At 40.8% G+C, this 20,612-nt stretch overlaps 2 protein-coding genes across 5 annotated transcripts in view; one reads left to right on the top strand and one right to left on the bottom strand.

Annotated features, from left to right (window-relative positions):
* The window catches only part of LOC146497946 (SPRY domain-containing SOCS box protein 4-like), an 83,168-nt gene extending 75,862 nt beyond the window's left edge, over window positions 1-7,306 (top strand). For all 4 annotated transcript variants that reach the window (XM_085141283.1, XM_085141286.1, XM_085141284.1 and 1 more), the window contains one exon: window positions 4,756-7,306. In XM_085141283.1, the coding sequence (XP_084997409.1) occupies window positions 4,756-4,883 (128 nt within the window). In that variant the 3' untranslated portion in view covers window positions 4,884-7,306. The remainder of the gene's footprint in view (window positions 1-4,755) is intronic.
* The window catches only part of clstn2a (calsyntenin 2a), a 170,256-nt gene continuing 156,492 nt past the window's right edge, over window positions 6,849-20,612 (bottom strand). Inside the window, exons 13-18 of the mRNA XM_085141243.1 lie at window positions 19,361-19,566; window positions 19,005-19,172; window positions 18,636-18,781; window positions 18,401-18,521; window positions 17,367-17,557; window positions 6,849-17,199 (exon numbers count right to left, since the gene is read on the bottom strand). Of these exons, the coding sequence (XP_084997369.1) occupies window positions 16,984-17,199; window positions 17,367-17,557; window positions 18,401-18,521; window positions 18,636-18,781; window positions 19,005-19,172; window positions 19,361-19,566 (1,048 nt within the window). The 3' untranslated portion in view covers window positions 6,849-16,983. The remainder of the gene's footprint in view (window positions 17,200-17,366; window positions 17,558-18,400; window positions 18,522-18,635; window positions 18,782-19,004; window positions 19,173-19,360; window positions 19,567-20,612) is intronic.

The following is a 20,612-nucleotide window of genomic DNA, read 5'->3' as shown; positions in this document are numbered from 1 at the left end:
CCATCATGCGTAACGGCTACGTGTAAGGTCGAAGCAGTGCAGTGTTGGATCCTTCAGTTTATTGAAGTAAAAATGACTCCTCCTCGAGGTGCTTTGATTTCCGCTTGTTATTTAACTAACAGCAGCTAATTAAGTTTCCGTTGTAGCAGAAAAAAATTACAACCAGTGAATATTTACTTCTTTGTCTGATTATTTTAAGTCTTCAGGAAAGAGGAAAGGTACAGCTGACAGGGGCTCCCTCCGTGAGCAAGCAACAGTGCTGTTGGTTGGCGTTGTAACTGAAACGGCAATAAACAAGCCTACAAGCATGTACAAATTAATTGGATGTGGTGTAAAATTGCTGCCTTTGATAAGTGAAGGCGCAGATCCCACACACACAAACACACAGAGACACACCGTTAACTGACTGGCATTCAAAACATGTTGTAGCCACAGTAACTGTCTCTTTGACATTTTCAGATCCAGTCTTTCGCGCCTTAAGATGACTCGAATACCCAAATAGGTTTTTGCTGGCAGAACAAATGCTGGTCGCAGATCGAGCCAGCTTCGATTTCATTTGAAGGAACGCAGAAGAATATAAGGCGTTTATATTACGTACGTTTATGGGATTAATCTTATCCGGGACAAAGTGGAGTCTCCATAAAGATGACGACAGCAACGATGACAAGACAGGAGGTTGCATATATACGTGACTGCGTTACGTAACGCTCACATATCCAAGATGCTTTATCTGTATCCATCCACTAATTCGCCGTAACGCATAAATACACTAGCCGCCTGTTTTCTTAGCAACAAAACCGCACATGTCACAGAGGATTTGTCAGATACACACTTCTGAACTCATTAGACAGTGTGAGCATCGCAGGGATTTTAAAGGCCACACCGATATTTAACTGATCAGATTAGATTTCATTAGTTTCATTGGATAATATTTTAAGCCATATTTATATAAAGTCTCACAAGGTTTTCGAAACTTTTTCTTTCTTTTTCCCCAGCAGCTTCACTCTTTGTTAGTTTTTGTCTTTAAAACACTGTTTTGTTGACATTTCCTTTACTTAAGTGCTCATTGCAAATACAGTAAAGAATCCCAGTGAGTAAATACTTTGAGAAGATTTGTCTCATTATTCTATTCCTGCATCAGAGACTGGGGGGATAACTAATTAAAAAGCAAGTCACAGTAAACTCTTTCTGTCTCTCTGGTCATCAGCCAGTGAGGTAGTAAAGCCAGCTTAGCATCCCTGATAGCTCTATATTTAGGTAGCTTACTGAGAACCTTCTGTGTTTGTTTGTGAGCTTTCAAACTGTGAATACATTAAAATTAAACCCAAACAGTAATCTGAGCCGCTACAAGCTGTAGTTAAAAACAAACAAAACGTTGAAATGATGAATTAAGAAAAAGGGGAAATAATCAATTAAACATCAGTGCATGTAAATCGTACATGTCACTCAAAACAGTTGTGTGCAGCTCATCGTATCAGATGCCGATGCCGCCGCAGAACAGCGCTCATCTGCAGCGTCTTCCGTTACTGTAAGGCGAGCAGCTCTCATAATGGCAGAGTGGTCGAGACAGAGGTGAGAGTAGAAATCAGCGCCGCCGTCGTCATTGTGACTGCGCATAAGTAACACGCTGTTTCTGAGAGCGAGTGTGGATGGGCATTAATGTGACAGTTACACAGCAAGGTGTGGAAGACGGCCTGTCTGCTGTCCTGTTGGCTTAACCTTGAACATATTCATTCGCGCACACACACAGCTACAGAGGACGTGATGGTAGAGGGCATCCAGAGTTTACAAGGGAGGTCGGCATGTGTGTTTTTTGTCTTCAGGAAGAACAGCAGGGGGAGAGGCAGACTCACAGGGTAGCAGTGCTTTAATGTCTCTCCAGAATTTTTTTTGCATTGTGGGTATTAATTAAGCCTTTTTCTCTTTGGTGGAAGAGATGTTTCCAGTTTTGTGGATTATAACAAAAGAAAATGTAAGGCCAAGTTAAACGAAGCCGTGTGGTGAGGTGAAGCATGGGGCGAAGTAAGAACCCGATAAATGTTGGATCCTGATCACTTTAAAAGTGCGAATTAAGGCATTTGGTGCAAGTCTTAAAGTGCCCTTCTAATTTTTCCATTTCCATTCCTCTGACTCATGGTCCTGCCTTTCCTTCCAGTTAGTGCACTGATGATTAGCTGTCACTGTGTGGGGGTGCATTACTACTTTGGAAGGTGGATGCATTAACAGCACAATGCAATAAGCCGTGTTTTATGTGACTAATGTTTTTTCAGGTGGAGGAGTTTTAGGATGTCTGTCTGACTGCAAAGTTAATTCCCCCTCCCACTCATGCCACACTCTACTCTACTGTATGATTAGGCCAATCAGATATGGTCATCAGCACTAACTGACACTGATGATACTGTTAGCTCCGTGTGGAGGAGGGTGTGAGGTTAAGTTGTTAACATTCGGTCTAGAAAGTTCATATTTAGCACTTAGCTAACCAGCAGTGTGGTTTTTTTTAATCGCTTATTTTATATTTGATTGCATAAACCACGAGTGTCAAACTTTCCTCCAAGTTGCATTCGATTTTTTTTTTTCAATTTAATTTTCGTCATGTCCTGCTTCTGAGAAGCTTTCGTGATGTCGAGGTGTCAGACCTCGTTAAGTGAAGTCACATTTGTCTCTAATAATTCCCATAAAAGCTGTTGGTTCATTTCCTGTTCCAGCTCATGACATAGCGATCCATTTAAATAAGAGGAGATATTCACTGATGGGGACATTTCAGTAAACTGGTGAAGTTGAGCCAGTTTTTAATTTTAGTTGTGACATTTCTGACTAATATTTTGTTGTTACCTGACTGCCAGCTAACCTGGGTATGATTGTGGTATATTTGAATCCTTTTGAATCTTTTACCAATTGTTAATGGCTTAAGTATCAACATTTAGAAGTTACCAGCCTGTAATTATTGTTTGTCTGCAAGGCAGAACCCACAACTTGACAGTCTAATTACAGCGTATCTCACCTGAAAATGAGATGATATGACACACTGATATAACAACTGCACCTCACACAACTTACAATTTATTCTACACGAGGTCATTGGTTAATATTCTGGAAGCTGCTCAAAGCTCACAACACTGTGTGTTAATCTCTAGGGGTAAATACATTTAATATATCATATTTCTTTTTTAATTCTTGACTTATTTTATAACAGTAATGAACCGCTACATTAAATATAACTAGCCATTATTGACATTCACACATAAGTTATTTTATCAGTTACCTGGTTAATATTTTCATCTGTAATTGAAAAGAAGCTTTTAAAAATCTGTTGATAGGCTGAGTTCATGAAACTACAGTACTGTGCAAAAGACTGGACCCTGTCTCCAGAAATGTATAACACATTAAATAATAGGTGGCTGTTAAGAAGCCATTCTTAAGGAAGGGAAACAGGGAGAAAAGGCCGAATCCAAATTTGAAATATCTGGTTATCAAATCGTCATCAGTTTGCATGGAGGAGGTCAGAAGAGAGGTGCAGCAGTAAGGGTCCGCAGCCATCTGTAAAACAGGGTGGAGGCTCTATCATGGTTTATGGTTGCATTTCAGCCAGTGGTGTTGGGATTTTCCCAAAATTGATGGAATGGATTGTCCTCCCTCTAGAGCCCAGACTGAATCAGAGTCTAATCATCTTGAGAAAACAGAATAAAAGGCAGCCAACATCCAAAGAAAAGCTTTAAATGTCCTTCAAGAAGCCTGGAAAAGTATTCCCGAGGACTGCTTAAAAGAAGGCTCAGACTGAATAAAGGTGGCCGTACTAAATATTGACTTTCAAACTCATTCAAATTGTACAACTTGTCTCATGCACGTGCTTCAATAAGTCACTGCACTTGTTTCCTGTTTTTCCCTGCAACATATAAAGAATTATGAGGTGGCTAAAGACTTGCACAGTACTGTGGATTTCTTTAAATCAGATGAAATCACAGAACCTAGAGATATTGTGTTTACTCTATGCTTACAAAAAGTAATAAAATAAAGTAAAAACAGAATTTAGAGAACGCAGAACTAGAATCTGTTTGTTTTTTAATTTTTAAGAAATTTCTCATCATTATGTAGTTCCAATATTTTTAGGTCGAAAAGTGATCAAGTTCATTACACATATAAAATATAATTCATGTGTCTTAGACAACAGCAGCACAGTTCAGACAGTCTCCTCTCGTCCTCTGCTGTGTTTGTGTCGAACTGCTCAGACCGCCGCCTCCAGTATCCGTTTCCTCCTTAACTAAAGCTGAAGGTCAGAGAAAAGGTTGACCAGGAACCTTGACTGTAGGCGAGATGTAACAGTGTCACACCGATGTGAACTAGTTTGAACTTTGTGCAAGATATGAGTGTATTTATAACCCAGCAGCCTGCTTCGAATGTGCTCTTAATCAGCGGGAGAGCAAGTCGAGAAGCATGGGTCTCTGTTTCAGTGGATTTAAAGTAGTGGGCGCGTTTAAGGTGTCATTGATGGCGTCTGCGTGTGGAAAGTGTAAATATTTAAAGGTGTGCATCGTCACCCTCTATGACCCATTTCTCCTTTTTCTAATCTATTCATGTTTAACAAACATAAAGAGGTGTTACGCCTGAAAAAATGGCTGAGGTATATTAACGTGGACATCAAGCAGATGGTCATAAAGGCCTTTTTTAAGTGCAGGTCATGTTTTCAATTATTTGTGTCAAATATGTTGACTTTCCTCTAACTTTAAACAAAACCTCTCTGTTTTCCCCTCTCCTCAGCTGAGCCTCTTCCTCTGATGGACCTGTGTCGGCGTGCCGCCAGAGTGGCGTTAGGTCGGGACCGGCTTCAAGAGATCGAGCGCCTTCCTCTGCCCCAGTCCTTAAAAAATTACCTCCAGTACCAGTGACTGACATCGATAGAGCCAGCTGGGAATACAAGGAAGTCCGAAGATGGGTGATTGATGCAAGCATGTCCACAGTGGGAGCGCCACAGCTCTTGCAGATTTCTAAAAGGATGGATATAAAGATGGTGTCTGAACTGACGGGGGTCAAACAAAGAATAGGACAGCACCAGCTTCTTTTGGATTTTGAGCTGCTTTTTTTCATTCGTGCAGAACTTGAAATAAATTCTTAATGATGGCGTCCCATCAGCGCCTCACTCATCCAGAATAAAAGCCCATCCTCAGATGGCACAGCGTGGTTAAGCAGTCAAAAAGACGGTGGTAAGACGACTACCGCCACCTAGTGACGGGAATAAAAACAGCACAGAGAAAGCACACTAAACCCATCCACGGAGGCCTTTCTGACGTGCAGTCAGCGACCATTATCATTGCTGTTGGATCCCATAGAGAGTGTTCGTGATCTCCACTGGCACAGGCTGCAGAGTCCAGATGTCCAAAAGGATTTTAGCACTAATGTTTTTATCAGATTGACATCGGGCCGCGACCAAAAGTTCACACTGCATACAGAGCACATCAAAGTGTGGCTAATGGGCTCTATGCACAGTTTGAAAGTTAGTATGCCAAAAGATATGTCCTGGCTTCAGGGAGACATTAGTTAAAAGATAAGCCCTTTTCAGACATGTAGCATTTCTGGCCCTTTTAAATGAAGACTTATAAAGATATTCGTAACAACTATACACGCACATAATTTTCGTCATGTTATGAAGCAAAAGTGCTCTCTTGCACCGATAGTAAAAATTAACTTAAGGCGGGGGGAGTCACCAGTTCTCACTCAGTTTTAAGATGTTTTAACATATGACAGATTTGAATCTACTGTTTGTTTTTTGAGATTCCAGTAGAGCTATATGGAAACCGTTTTACGTACAGGATGTTTATGATCCTGTATGTGTGGAAATCAATGAATTAGTCGACTCATTTAACCAAACAGATATTTAGGCTGAGATTTCTGCTGATTTTTGTTTATGGTGCAGAATTTTCAAAAAGCTATAAAAAATAGTAATTCATCCTTTGCTGTGTGCAAAGTCTCTGCAACCAAAGCTTGCTCTAATGTGATTGATCAGTAGAACTCCAACAACATGTGGACTACTAAATGAAACCGGAGTGCTCTCACTAATCAAAATCTTGTCCCTTGATTTTACATATTTCACATACAGAATCTGGTAGTGTCATCGCGATCACCCTGAACAAAAGCTGAGAAATTAAGGGCGATTATTATTTAATGTATAAACAACTTTAATAAGTTAGATTTAGCTCATTAACTGTACTTCACTACAAACTACAGATTGTTTGAATATGAGGCTCCCAAAACTTCTGGAGCAATGAGGCTTCCAGTTGTAGCAGATGTAGCTGGCGATCACCAACAATAATCAGCAGCCTGTCATCAGATTTTTAGTTTAGTGGAACTGCTCTGCGTGTCTGAAAGGGGCTAATCATGCTTGTTGTGTAAAGTATTGGAATTTTTTTTAATTTTCTTTTTGATTGTTTGTTTTGTTTTTTTACGGCACTGCGAACCATTCCTCACCAGACACTAGATCATGTATTACGATGTCATCTCACAACCAAAGTATATCACAGGAAGCTGCAGAGTGAACGAATGTATCTGCGAGCTGCAGGTCGCGGGCCGGACACGCTGTTGGCACGAAGACGCCACCTGCCGCTGTTTGTAGCACCCTGCTGTAGCTCACCGCGGGCGGACGGTATCCGTCGCGCTCGCCGCACAACTGTCTTAACGACCACGAACGACAAACTGACAGGGGCGGATCTAAGCCGACTCGATCCGCGACTCGATGCTGTAGCAGCGCGGGCGATGTGCTGCTGGTTCATAATAGGATGCAGATGACCAATGCACAACCACACACGTGCTCACTGAAGACCAATCACGTTTTCTTTCCAATTAAAGACTTAAGTCACTTTTTTTGGTTTGATTTTTTTTTTTTTTTTACTCTTGGGTTTATATCCTTCATTAATATTATTATTAATATTATTATTGTTATTGTGAGTGTGGGGGTCTGACTGATGACGGTAGGAAGACGATGTTTATTTATAACAGGCTAGTTCTGTTTGTTTCATTAAACTGATCATTGATGGTTACATTCAGGTAAATTAAATGCAAAGATGCTGACGATGAAGGGAGGTAGAAATTAAAAATTGTTTGTTCGATGCTGCTTTTATTATTATTAATATTATTTTATTATTATTAATATTATTATTATTTGTGATGGCGGTGGTCTTACCTCCTGTTTCTGTAGGTTAGGATGGGGGAGGAAAGGACCTGTTCACGCATGTAGTCGAATGTATGGACAGACGGTGCAGTTGAGATGTCAACAGACATGAAATGTGAATAAAAGCCAAGTGAATTTCAAACTAAATCTCCGTGTTTCTCTTCTTTACTTCTTCATCACGTAAACCAGGCCCGAAAACAGCAGACTGCAGGAGCGTTTACAGTGCTAAAGTCAGCCTAAACACATCTTACAAGAAAAAAGGTGAATAAATAAGGTGCTAGTCCGTTGGGTCGACAGTTTCAGCATCTTTAATTGCATCTCCGGGAGCATTTTATCTCCCAAGCAAGGCTTTGGTAGGGAAAATTGGGCTGTTAAGTATTTAGCTGTAAGTTCTTGTCAAGTGTGCAGTTTCCACTTGAGGACGTAAACGGCTAATGCTGTACTCATCAGCTCCTGCAGCTGTAAATACAGCTCACGCTCAGCCGGAGAGAGATACCGATGCCCTAAAACGTCCGGAGCGCAAACACAAACATTACCGAGGCTCACTGTGGTTTTAGGCGTCATATTTCCGCTGCACAATCTGAAATCAGACTCCCACTGAAACATCATTAGGTCCAGGCTCACCATATCTCAGCACACAGGGGACTGTTTTGGAGATCAATAGCAGACAGACCATGTAATGATGCTCCTGCGTCATCATCCTGCCATAGATGGATCCAACACTTACTTTAACAGGACATTGTGTATCCTTAAACACACACTCACAGACTTTTTATGTCTAACAGAAGGCAGACCATCAGCAGTTTTATCTGCCTAATGAGTCACATGAGCATAAATCTTGCTCAAACTCCACAGCAGATCTGATAATCTTTTTTTTTTTTTTAAATATGAGACAGTAAATTCAAATAAACATCTCTGTGTGTATCTTACATTCAGAGACAACAATGCTTTAATTTAAAAATATATGCATTTAAATTGGTGGATGGTTATTCACTGGATCCTTGCAGTTATCAATAATTTTAATAACTAAAGTAAATCCCACAACCTCACTTAGACTGGCCTGGAGAGACTCACCTCCTTCATGGAAGTAGAAAACATGTGAAATGTTATTACAACAGCAGGCACTTCTCCATGATGGATTATAGATAACAAGCCTTCCTTCTACTTTTAGATATTTCACTTCAATCTGCCCCCAAAGAATATCTTGCATCTCTCAAATAACACAAAAGTCATTCGAGATCAATTCACACAACAATTTCAAACTTGTGTAGTTTGGAAAATGACCTCATATAAACATCTCCAGTTCCACGCCTCTGCTCTCGCCAAGTGTCCGAGCAAAAAGTAAAGCAGCTTAGTGAAATGTATGGTGTGACAAAAATCTGGAGCGCACAGCAGAGGCAGGCATAAGTATCATGTCTTCGGTAGTAAAATCCTTTTAGCTTATACTAAAATAAAATATCTGACCTTAGAGGAATACAGTGCCTGCTGTATCCAGTCTGTTCAAAACATTTAACCCTCATGCTCAGTAAAGCAGAGAATTGGCAACAAAGCTGCTGTTATTTTCTATTCTGGGACTTGGGCAGGAAGCAGAGGTGTGAAAAGGGTCCGCGACACAACGCGCCTTTCCTTTATTCCTCCCCGAGTTAGATAGTTTGGCCTGGGAGTAGCGATAAAGACCAGAGGGTGGAGATAAAATATTTAAAGTGAAGAGCTATCTGAATAAACAGCAGCACATCCTTCAATATTTTGCTTTCCTGTCATCAGTTTTTAGATTAAAAAAAAAAAAAAGGGGGGGGGGGGGGGGGGGGGACTCGCTGAACAAATGTGCTGAGGGAAACAAACACTATGTGTTGCCAATGTAGCTGAGCGAGCCAGAGCACTCATCACATAAAACTGTTATGACTGTGACCATCTGGGGCTGCATGCGCTGTTTTGGCTGTGGCGCTACAGTGTTTTTCAGTGTGCTCATACCAGCCCTGAAAAAAATCAACACAGAGAGACAAAGAGAAGAGGAAACTCCCACTTTGCCTTAAAGCAAGGAGAATGTCACTTCTTAGCCGGAAGAATAATAATTACGTGGATTCGCACTGCAGCCTCTCATCTACCCCAGCAGATCAGCACACACGCAGCGGTCCATTAGTGAAGTAAAAAACAAAACAAGGGGACAGGTTGAAACGCGAAGGAAAAGAACAGGGATGAGAAACAGGACCATTTGCCTGATAACAGGCTTGATGGTGTTGCTATGGTGTGTGACACACATACGAGGGACTGTGTGCATGTGCGTGCAAGTCTGTAAGTGCGTTGGAAAATTAGTAGGCAAAGCACAGAAACACACACATACTATATTTCCTCAGTTTTTCCAGCCAACGCTGGAACAGTCCAACAGGATGAAACTGTGTTAATCCTGTGTTTAAATATCCTAACCCATTCCAGAGGGTGTGTTTGATTTATGTGTCAGAGCATGACAGTTTTTGTTCACTTGGTTTCATCCCTCAGTGTTAAAGTTGTATATCTTGATCATTGTGTGTGTTAGCATATCCTAAGTGTAACCGGTGTGATTCTGCGTTGTGTCTGATCTCTGATCAAAAAAAGGTAAAAGAAAGAAAGAAAGGCCTCCAAGTAAATAATTTGCCCACTCCAGCTCCTCTCCCACAGGGGAATTGTAGAAAAGGGCGCTGGCATTTATTTTTACATTGAACATAAAGTATGGATTTACACGTAACATATTTGACATAAGATAAAACAAAAACAACAACATGAAATCCGACATACCTGATCAAAAAAGGTAAAAGAAAGAAAGGCCTCCAAGTAAATAATTTGCCCACTCCAGCTCCTACGACCAAATACAAACAGTGGGGAAGAGGGTTAGCTCAACCCACCACAACTTCCAAGCTAGCAAGAAGTATATATCCATGCTAGCATTTATGGCGCCTAAAACCCATTTATGATACATACATACTACACACTTATAACATCTAACAAAAACAGGCTTAATAATGACAATAATTGAACTAAAATCACAATCAGAAACATCCAGGTGGCTAAATATGCATTATATGAGCGTTTTACAGTGTTGGGAAAGAAATGACACCCACCTCTCCCACAGGGGAATTGTAGAAAAGGGGAGAGGCAAAAGGGGTACACTGTATTTATAGGGTTGCACCAAAGAAGAAGAAGAAAAGAATGAGGAGGGGCTCTAACTGATAATGAACATAACTACAGGCTTGGAGGTCCTAAAAGTCAGGTATAAAAGGAACAGTTTGGGGGTTTAGGACACATTTTGTGTAATTATAACAATGTGATTTATGACCCTGTTACATAAGGAAGCTAAACATGGTGTTGTTTTTGGATAATTAAGGGGAACTTCCATCCATCCATCCATCCATCCATCCATCCATCCATCCATCCATCGGTTATTCAATTCCACTCTGGCCAGGTTGCCGGGGAAAAACAACATTAAATTAATTTACAGTGAAAAATCCAATCAAGAGATCTACAGACTATGAAAAACAACAACGCATATTTGCAGTAAAAGAGCTGAACAAAGTCAATAGCTATTAATTGCATTCTGGCCCCTCTGAGGTCCATTACAGCGTTATTGAACATGCGGTGCTCTTCAGTTAAGAAGGCACATTAAGCTACTAATTAGTCAATTGCATTTCTTCATCCTCAGGGATCCAGCGTGTACAGAAGTGAACAGTCAGCAATTCTGTGAACACCAAGCCAGAACAAAGCTGCAACTCTTTATATGCACAAAATCTTAGTGTTTAATAGATCCGCTTTAATGAGTGCCGGTCTATGAAAAGCTCTGTGGGATCACCACTGACTGACCACACGCTGAGGCTTGTGAACACATCTTGCAAACTTCAAATTAAGAGTCATTTTAGGATGCTTATGAGACATCAAAGCGCCAATGACGAAAGTTAAATATGGTTTAGTTTAGGCTCAACATGTCAACACACATGTGTTGGCATGTGTGAGCCTAGCACAAAAAGTAAGGAAATTTGTATTTGGGTGATTATTTCTTTGTTGTAACAATGCTTCTTTGCAATAAACCATATTCTGTTCCAAAGCCTGTTTATTTCACTTAAATGGTCCCACATTTGTTGAGCAGCAGAGTTGAGTATGCAGGTTGCATCCATGAAAAACTTGCCAAATCTTCTCTGCCAAACAGCCTGTTCTGCTGCTGAACCTTGTTTTGAGCTTCTGGTACCCACCCGGGGCTGACTATCAGGCATCTGATTAGCACCTTTTAGTCAGCATCTGTGAGCATGGACCCTGCTACAGCAGTCAGTTGTTGTTTCCTCTAAACATGCCACGTTTGACTGATCTGGATAGAGCCTGCAAAATAGGCCAACTTCGAGCAGTGTTATTTGGAGTGAGCCCAAGTACCATCTCCAGATTGAAGAATGAGTTCCATATAATGGGCGATGTCAGAGACGGGCTGCAGAGTGGGCGTCCTAAGAAGACCGAATGGGCAGTCTGCCACTGATTTGCAGTCAAGGTTTGTGGGACCATATGACTGACAGCTCTCTACGAAGAAGCTCTGGAACAAACTTCACACAGCCAATGTTATATTCATTAAGGAGTCCAGATTCTGCCTACAATAGTTGGATGATAAGGTTAAAAGGTGGAGAAGACGCAGAGAATAGGTTAACACCTTAGGTGGAGGAAGTGTGACGGTGTGGGGCAGCATCTCCCTCGCTGGAAAAAAAGGCTTTTAATCATGGGAGGTAATCTCAATGCAGAGAGATGTCTGCAACCAGAGGCAATCCCATATCTCGTCGCCATGGACAACCAAACTTTGACCTCCCCTGCTGTTTGTGCCAATCTCTTGAAGAATGGGATGTCATCCCACAGCAGTGTGTGACCAAGTTGGTCACCAGCATGAGTAGACTGTGGCAGGCTGCTGTGGTGGTGTATGTTTGTCCATATACAACTCAGGCCCCTTTTTGCTAAATGAATCAATTTTTAAAATTGCCAATATGTTTCTTGTTTCTTCAGACTTCAATCATCCAATCCAATAAACGACACCAAAAAAAGAGTCAGTAGCAGAATAAGCTGTTTGGCATTGGCAGAGAAGATTTGGCAAGTTTTTCATGGACACAGCCCACACACTCAACTCTGCTGCTCAACTCACAAATGCATTTGTCTTACAAATGTGGCATCATTTAAGGGGAAATAAACGGGCTTTCCAACAATATAAGATTTACTGCTAAGAAACATCGTTACAGCAAAAACCAAGTGTGAAGTTTAGTTACATGTACAGTTTGGCTTTCTGCAGGAAAGCTGACAAGTGGCTGTTTGTTTCATTTTAAAATATTGCAAGATAAGATTAAACTTACAACCCGTTTAACAGCACATAAATTCATATTGGTATGTGTTCCTCTTTATCAGCCAACAACCATGCATGTAACAGTTTTCTGTTATTTGTGGAGTTTTCGCAGAACTGATCTCTCAACGTGCAGTCATTGAAAGGTGAGTTAGGCCTTCCACCAGCAGGGGGCAGTAATGCTTCACAGTTGTGAGCTGAACCTTGTAAGATCGGTTTGTATGTATTTAGTATGTATTTGTATTAATGTGAGATTTGGCAGGGGGGCGAGAATAAAGAAAAAACAAGTAAAAAAATGTTACAATGGGCACTTCAGTCGATTTCTTTTCTTTGTGTACAGGCTGTGATCAGCTGACCTGCTGCTGCTGCGCTGACATTTAATGCTCTTTGCGGATTTAGCCAGCTGAAGTCAGATATAAGTAGATGTTACATGAGCTGTATGACTGATTCCCAACTCCTGGATAAGACAAAGCGACTATAAAAGGTAACCAAGATTATCAGATCAGTGTTACCTTACCCTGAGCAGCTACATCTATATTTTTATATACAGCATAAACCTGCTCTTGTTCTCCAAACAGATGTTGTCCTGTGGCACAATCATTACATCACGTTCAGAGCTGTGTCTCTGAACATGTTGCGCACCCCAGGGCAGCAGCAGCTGCCTCCCTCGCTCTGGACACGTACAGTGATTCACAACTGTTGTGTTTTCAATATGTCCCAGTTGCACAATATTGCATCACTGAATGCACACTATCCCAATCAGTGAAAATCTTTACCACAACATTTAGCTTTTTCTAATTCAATAAAATTAATATTACACGAGTTTAGATTAATATTTATCTTTTTTATGAAAAAGTAAGAACAAAACAAACAAACAAAAAAACATTTTAATCTAAGAAATTGATCAGACAAGAAGCTGTGAAGCCGAGCTGTTTAGGGCAAGGTGCTTTTGTTTTTGTTGCTGTAGCGCCCTCTAGTGACCAAAGGAAAAAGTGTTTTCCCAATAATGGTGCCACCACTTTTGTGACATGTTGATATTGATATATGTGACATATTTGATTAAATCTCCAAAAAGTTATAAGAACACACATTCAATTTCATTTATATAGCAGCAAATCGCAACAACAGTCACCTCAAGGTGCTTTATAGTGTAAGGTAAAGACCTTACAATAATATGAGAGAAAACCTCAACTAACACTGACAAATGACCCCCGTTAGCTGTAATGATTAAATACAAACACACAGAGTGAAGAGTTCAGTGAAGAAGAAACAGTCGGTCCCATCATAGTGTGCTGTTAACTGTGCCTGTGCCTTTACTATGCATATGAAAATAGAAACTGTGAAACCTGAAACTCCAAATTTAAACAAAAACAGGCAAATAGCTCAAAAGTTACACAATAAAAAGCTTCACTCCTTTGGTGAAACTAGAGTGCTTAAGGCAGAAACATGAAAAACAACAGAAAGGAATCAGGAAATGGTTTGACTAATAAGTCTGATAGAGGATACACCATGATGAAGGAAATAAAGGTTAGTATTTGCAATTACACCTGCACCCGTGGTGCTGGTGTTGCAGCGTCAGCTGAGTGCTGCACCTTGTGGCCCAGTATGACCCAGCTGTTTTGGCACGTGGGGTCCTTAAACGACTGAATATGCAGAAATAATCCTTGCTAATAATAACCTGCTATGCACATACAGTATGTTCTGGGCAATTATATGAAAAACAGTCCAGTGATTATTTTAAGGGATGAAGACAAGGATCATTTCAGGATTGTCCCCACTCCAAAAAACAGAAGATGCAGGTAAGTGATTGAAAATTCAAAGTTCCCTCCAATTTATTTTGGGACCTTTTAAAAACTCTTGTTTCTGGGTTTTCAAACCTCGTGCACGAACCATTTTGCAGATTGAAAATCTATTATACAAAGTATCTTCCTTCCTTTTGGCTCAGAGGCAATTTGAATAAACACAGTGATTCCACGTGAACTCCACCTGCCTCTGTCTGTGTAAGCCTGTAATGAAAACAAATGAAACACACAGGGAGCCAGCTCCAGCATGATGCATTCATACAGCTGGCCAACAGCTACAATGACAGCTCATTAATTATTCAATTTATAAGCTGCTCCACACACACACACACACACACACACACACACACACACACACACACACACACACACACACACACACACACACACACACACACACAGTGCACATCAGGTCAGGTGTATAGTGTAGAGACAGGAAGGAGAGCTTTGTAGAGTCTAAAACAAGTCTTTATTGGTCAATATACAGGAAGCAGTGGGATGACCACTAAAGAGAGAGAAATCCCAACCACAGAGTTTACAAAAAGAAAAAGAAACTGATATATAAAATAAGTGTCTTGAACATTTTTACAGGGTTTGTTATTATATGTAAAAGAACCTTTTTTTAATCTTTAATCTTCAGAAGCATATTATGACAAAGAGGGAGGGACAAAGGAAACAAGGCAGTTATTTCACAATGATGACATCACAACCACAGGCCAACAGAAGGAGGGACAGGTGAGCAGGACACATAGTCAGAGAGCTCAGTGAGAGAGGTCGTCATAGATACTGTCCACACACGAACATGTGACCGGTGCTTTCCTGTGAGCAGAGATGGGAATGTCACGGTTTCTTTTAGCTTTTAAACAAACTGGAATTTAATTTTGCCAGAGTGAGTGTTAATCAGTAATGACGCCGGCACAAAGAGGAATGACTGTAAGTAAAGTATCCACTTCTTCTTGTAGCTGTGGTGAAGTTGTGCAGGAATGTGGATATACTGTATAAGCACTGCTTCTTTTCTCCTAAATTTACCACCATTTCTGTCAACATCTACGCGCGACTTCAAACAGGCGCTCCGACAACTTTGCACAATGAATTTACTTTCCTTTACATGAGGGATAAAAACAGCACGCTGATATCTGTGGGTGTCCTTTGCTTTGACATGAAAGCCTGTGTTACAAGCTGCAGATGTGGACTTCTGCAGCCCGTTTCACAGACGCGCCTGTTGCAACTGAACAAAATAGGAAAGAAAATCCTACTTTGTTGGTTTTGCTAAAGGCGAGATCCTACAGTATATAACTCATTATAAATTGTTGGCATCAAAAGCTATTTTATTTGCTCAAGGACGCTGTACACAACATAAGACATCACAGCGGCCTGACTCTGAGACAAGTCTAACTAGATAAACTCGTGACAATTTAGGTGTTTGTGAAACCGGCAGGTCTAAGATGAGATGCTACTGACTGATAGATGGGAGGTGGAATGTATATTGTTTCTGGAAAATGATCAATACTAGGCACTAAAGTCAGGATATTATAGCCTGTTCTGCATCAATTCTATATCTGTCTCTTATATCTGGAGTACCCCTGTTTCTGTGCACCGATCCTTTATGGTAGGTCCATAATTGCATAGAGGACTCCCTTTACTATGGATAAAACCAAAGGAAACATGGGATCATAATGGCAAACTGCAACATTTCTGTATCACTGCATGTGCTGAGTAAAAACCAAAGTTAGCTACTCCTAAACAGTAAACATTTGGGCCACAGCACGGATAGATCTGGCACACACACACAGATGCAAACAATCAGCTTCTAAGCTAATGGAAAAGTGACTGTTTCAGCTTCAAGATAATCCAAAGAACTCAAAGATGAAAGATTCAGTTCAAAAATTGATATTTCTACTTTGTTCTGTACATGCAGTAAATCAGGACAAATGTGGAATGTTTCTCTTTAGTGTCCAGGCCACAGAACCACAGACTTTAAGGACATCAAACGTGTTGTTGTTGAGAAGAGAGGAAACACAGAGAGAGAGAGAGAGAGAGAGAGAGAGCACAGCTATGTCATACCTACTATCAGGGCCATGGGAATTCTACGTAAAGATGTTACAGATACATGAACTAGCTGATGCGTAGATGGATAGACCTTGCTGTTAAATTGATAAAAACAATCAGTTTGATGGATAAAAGATTTAAAAGTAACAGAGGATACGATACACATACTGAACACAGGGATAAAAGTCAATTTTAAGCTTGTGTTTCGTATCAGTGTCACATCATTTAAGATCTGGCTCATGGCTCAGAGTTTGGGACTGAATTTATAATGTGCCCACATAATAAATGACTCGACTGTGCTTGTTTGACATATTTTTCTCTGCTTTACTGGTTGTGACGTGAATAATGATGCACACACAGACAACGATTTCCATTCAGTCATACGCCATGTTTGACTGTGTCCAGCAGGGGGAGATGTTACATTAAAAATGACAACATGGGAAGATTTGAAGAGTATTTTCCAGCAACAGATTGTAAATTATTTCATCAGAGTGTGTGTGTGTGTGTGTATACCTTTACAGAGCATGAAGGAATGTCTGGTTGATACGTGTGTGCTGTGTATTTTTATGTGTGTGTGTCCGATGAGAATGTGCATGAGCGTGTGTTTGTGCACATATGTGTTAATGTTTACATGTTCGTGATCAGTATGTTATGGAGGAACTGTCCCATCCGAGTTTACCCTTCTGCTTTCTCTCTTTAGCAGCTTCTCTCCCTTCATCATCATCTTCCTCTTCATCGCTGTTCTCCGACTCAGCACTTGTCACTCCTCCCACCAGCTCTTCCTCCTCCTCTTCTTCCTCCTCCTCATGTTCTTCTTGCCTTACCTCATCACCCAGACCCTGAGGTCCTCCTATGTTCTAGAGAACAACAAACAAAAATCAGTGTATAAACGACACAACTGCAGGTACGTTCATACTGTTAACAAACACTGTTGACATTATCTTCAGTCTTCCACTCTGTCCTTCTTCTAAAGAAAATACCCTGATAATGGCATTAAATGCTAAACCACATCTTTCAGAGTTACCTCCATGGGGTTGACAGTGATGGTGAGCGCAGAGTTGTCCCATTCTTCCTCAGCATCTTTGACCTCATCTTCCTCCTCTCTCGACCCTTCCTGATGTGTGGCGTGGATCCTGTAGACTCCAATGACCACGATCACTACCAGTGCTGCGATACAAACCACGATAACGACTGTGACTGCAGGAGGTGCCGATCCTGTAAAAAACAGTGATTAAAGTCATTATGCATACACACACAACCACACACACACACACAATAATAATAATAACAATGGTTTCCTATGATACTCATCGTTTCCCTTAAGTTCTCTAACGATCCTGTAAAAAACGAATGCAAATGCTTTACATCGGAGTAACAGAGTACAAGTAAACTAAATGTTCATTAGAATCATAAATTTGAAATTGTAGTGGGGCCACAGTAGTGACTGAATTTACAATTTTGCTATTCAACTGTTTATTTACTGTTATGTTATCTATCTTATGTATCTTCTTTGTTAAACAACACAGTTAGCTAGCTTGCGTACATTTATCGAACACTTTTGGCTTTTATACTTTTAGCTATATTCCAACTGTTAGTTTTTACATTAAGCTAACTTCCTGATCAAAGCTTTCAATCAGTTGTTTTCAGATTAGTTTAGCTAATGTGTCCATGTTCTCCCCAGCTCACGCAGAAGTACCCCACGGGGAACCTTTTTCCCTGGTTGGAAAACATCTCTTGTTTAAAGCGAGTTCTTCCTTTCCACAGTGACCAACTACTGCTCCGCTTTTATCCTGTCTTCCAGGACAGGATAAAAGACAACATGTCTCATTCATACAAGTATTTTTCTACGTCTAAGTGCTTTCTATCTATCTAACATCGGCACACATTCTCACTCCAGTGAACACATCAGGAGCAACTGAGTGTTCACTACTTTAATCGAACCACCAACCTTTCAATTAGTACACGACCTGCTCTACCTCCTGCGAAACAGTCACCCACAGGCGACTGTTGTTAAGGACCAGTGCTTTATAAATGAACTGGACTCTATTTGTGTCTTACCTGACATGTGAGAGTTGAGCGAGTGCATCATGAGTGGGTGATGGATGGGTCTCATGTACTGGGGCTGGACAGCCATGTGATTGGCGTGCTCCACAGGTGCCGAGTGGTGAAGAACACTGACCTATGCCGAACAAATAGAAGACGAAACAGGATAACATTGAAAGATAAAACAAATAAACCACAAAAATAAGACAGAGACACTGGGTAGATGAGAATGTTTATATATCAAACTCACCTCCAAATTGAACTCGTTGCTGGTGTAGCGACCGTTGAGCTCCGAACAGGTGAGTCTGAACCTCCTCTCACTCAGATTGGCTGGTCGCCAGTTCCTGTAGCGCACTTGCCTCAGTGCCTGCTCATAGTGAGCCATGGAGTCCACACCTTGTAACACAGAAAAAGATTTATGCCTTACTAATATCTAACACATGTCATGAAGCAGAACTGCATATTGGCGACATAAATAAGCCTGTAATTAAACGACAGGGACATGTCTCAGGGACCTTTACATCTTTCTTAATGTATGATCGTCTGACTGCTGATTAAAGGGCACGCCATTTTCCAGATTTTTCCCTAAGATGAGACTGCAGAAGGTCACACAGCCTACCATAAATTGATATTCCAGAGGTGGAGTTGGTGGCATCAAGGTGTTTTCCCAGCAGAGCACTGTGTTGAATCTCTAGACTCTCTCTGTCTGGATTCAGTTCTTCTCCAATTACCAGAACATCACAGTAGTCCAGATTGTGCATTACCTCCATCACTCCTGGCCTGCGGGCTGCATGCACGCACACAAAATCGCACAAGTGTGAAAGTGTTTGAATAATAAGATGTCAAATATCCAACACATATATGGTCGAATATAAAACACCTCAACAGAAAGAAAAGCAAAAGATGATTGTAAATTAACTAAAGCATCATTACGATGCACATATAAGCTGAGAGCATCTATAACAGCCCACTCACGTCCACCGAAGCCATCTCCCTTCATTACTGTGCTTGTGATGTGAAGCTCTTTGAAAGGTGCCACACCCAGCGGGCCCCGGAGGTCGCTGGCAGGCCTGACGAGTCGATTAGATCCAGCAATGGTGATTCTCGGTTCACTGGGCGGCAGCACCATAACTACTGCCTTGATGTCTGGGATGGAGAGACATGTGTCCTCTCCGAAACACCTGACACACACACACACACACACACACACACACACACACACACACACACACACACACACACACACAGAGAAGGGGAGAAGAAAAGGTTACAGGGTAGGACAGCACCCGTGTTGCTGCCTCACTGCTTACGTCTCTTGATTTCACTGCGGCGTATTTGCTTTTGTATAATTTAAGTACTGCAGCACTGAATTAAAGGCTCAGGGAGCGACAGGGACATTTCTTTATTCCAACTGAACCTCACACACTGCAAACCTATAAGCACAGCAGGCTAACAGTAAAATAGCAAAAAATAAAAACCTTAAACCATAAACAGTGCTAGGTTTGGTTGAAAATATTGTTTTTGTGTTCATGATGTTGAGAAAATATGTTTTAAAGGCCAAAACCTTTAGGGCTAGATAAGAAAAAATGTATCTGAAATACATTTCTGAGGGCACACACACACACACTGATAGCGTTCAATATCACTCCTTCAATTCCCAGTTTCAATCTCATAATCCTTGAAAATACTCTTCATGTACTCTTCCTTCAAATTTACCCCTACAACATTTCACTTCTGACATTACTGTGAAGAAGTTTCAAGGCACCCCTCATTTCTTCATATTTTGCTTCAAACTTTTAGGCTTTCTGAAGGTCTTTCTTTGGACGTTGCCTGCTTTTTCACTCATTTTCAGTCCTTATACAAAGGTACCAAACTCAAGGGATGACCCAGTGTTATAATAGACAACTTAGTAAAGAAACAATTTAAATTGCATCTTTGGGCACTTTGTTACTAGCAGCCTGACACAAACACATATTTTGTTGCCATTTGTTTAGTCGACTCTACAAAAAATGTCAACACAGTCTGAAATAAAATCATATTTTTTGTACCAATGAAGTGATTTCCAAAGAGCTGTTAGCCAAGTGCTTGACATATCTTGGCGTGGGGTGCAGTGTGTCAAGTGGAAACAAAAGAAGTGGCACACACACCAAAAAAAAAGCTAGAAATGGTCTCAGTGGAAGAAGCCATTCATAAGGGAGGAAACAGGAAGAATCATCTAAACAGAATG

Source organism: Neolamprologus multifasciatus, chromosome 18 (genome assembly GCF_963576455.1).
Source record: "Neolamprologus multifasciatus chromosome 18, fNeoMul1.2, whole genome shotgun sequence".
Lineage (NCBI taxonomy): Eukaryota > Metazoa > Chordata > Actinopteri > Cichliformes > Cichlidae > Neolamprologus > Neolamprologus multifasciatus.
The sequence above is the reverse complement of the archived record's forward strand: the minus strand, read 5'-3'. Positions and strand labels throughout refer to the sequence as shown.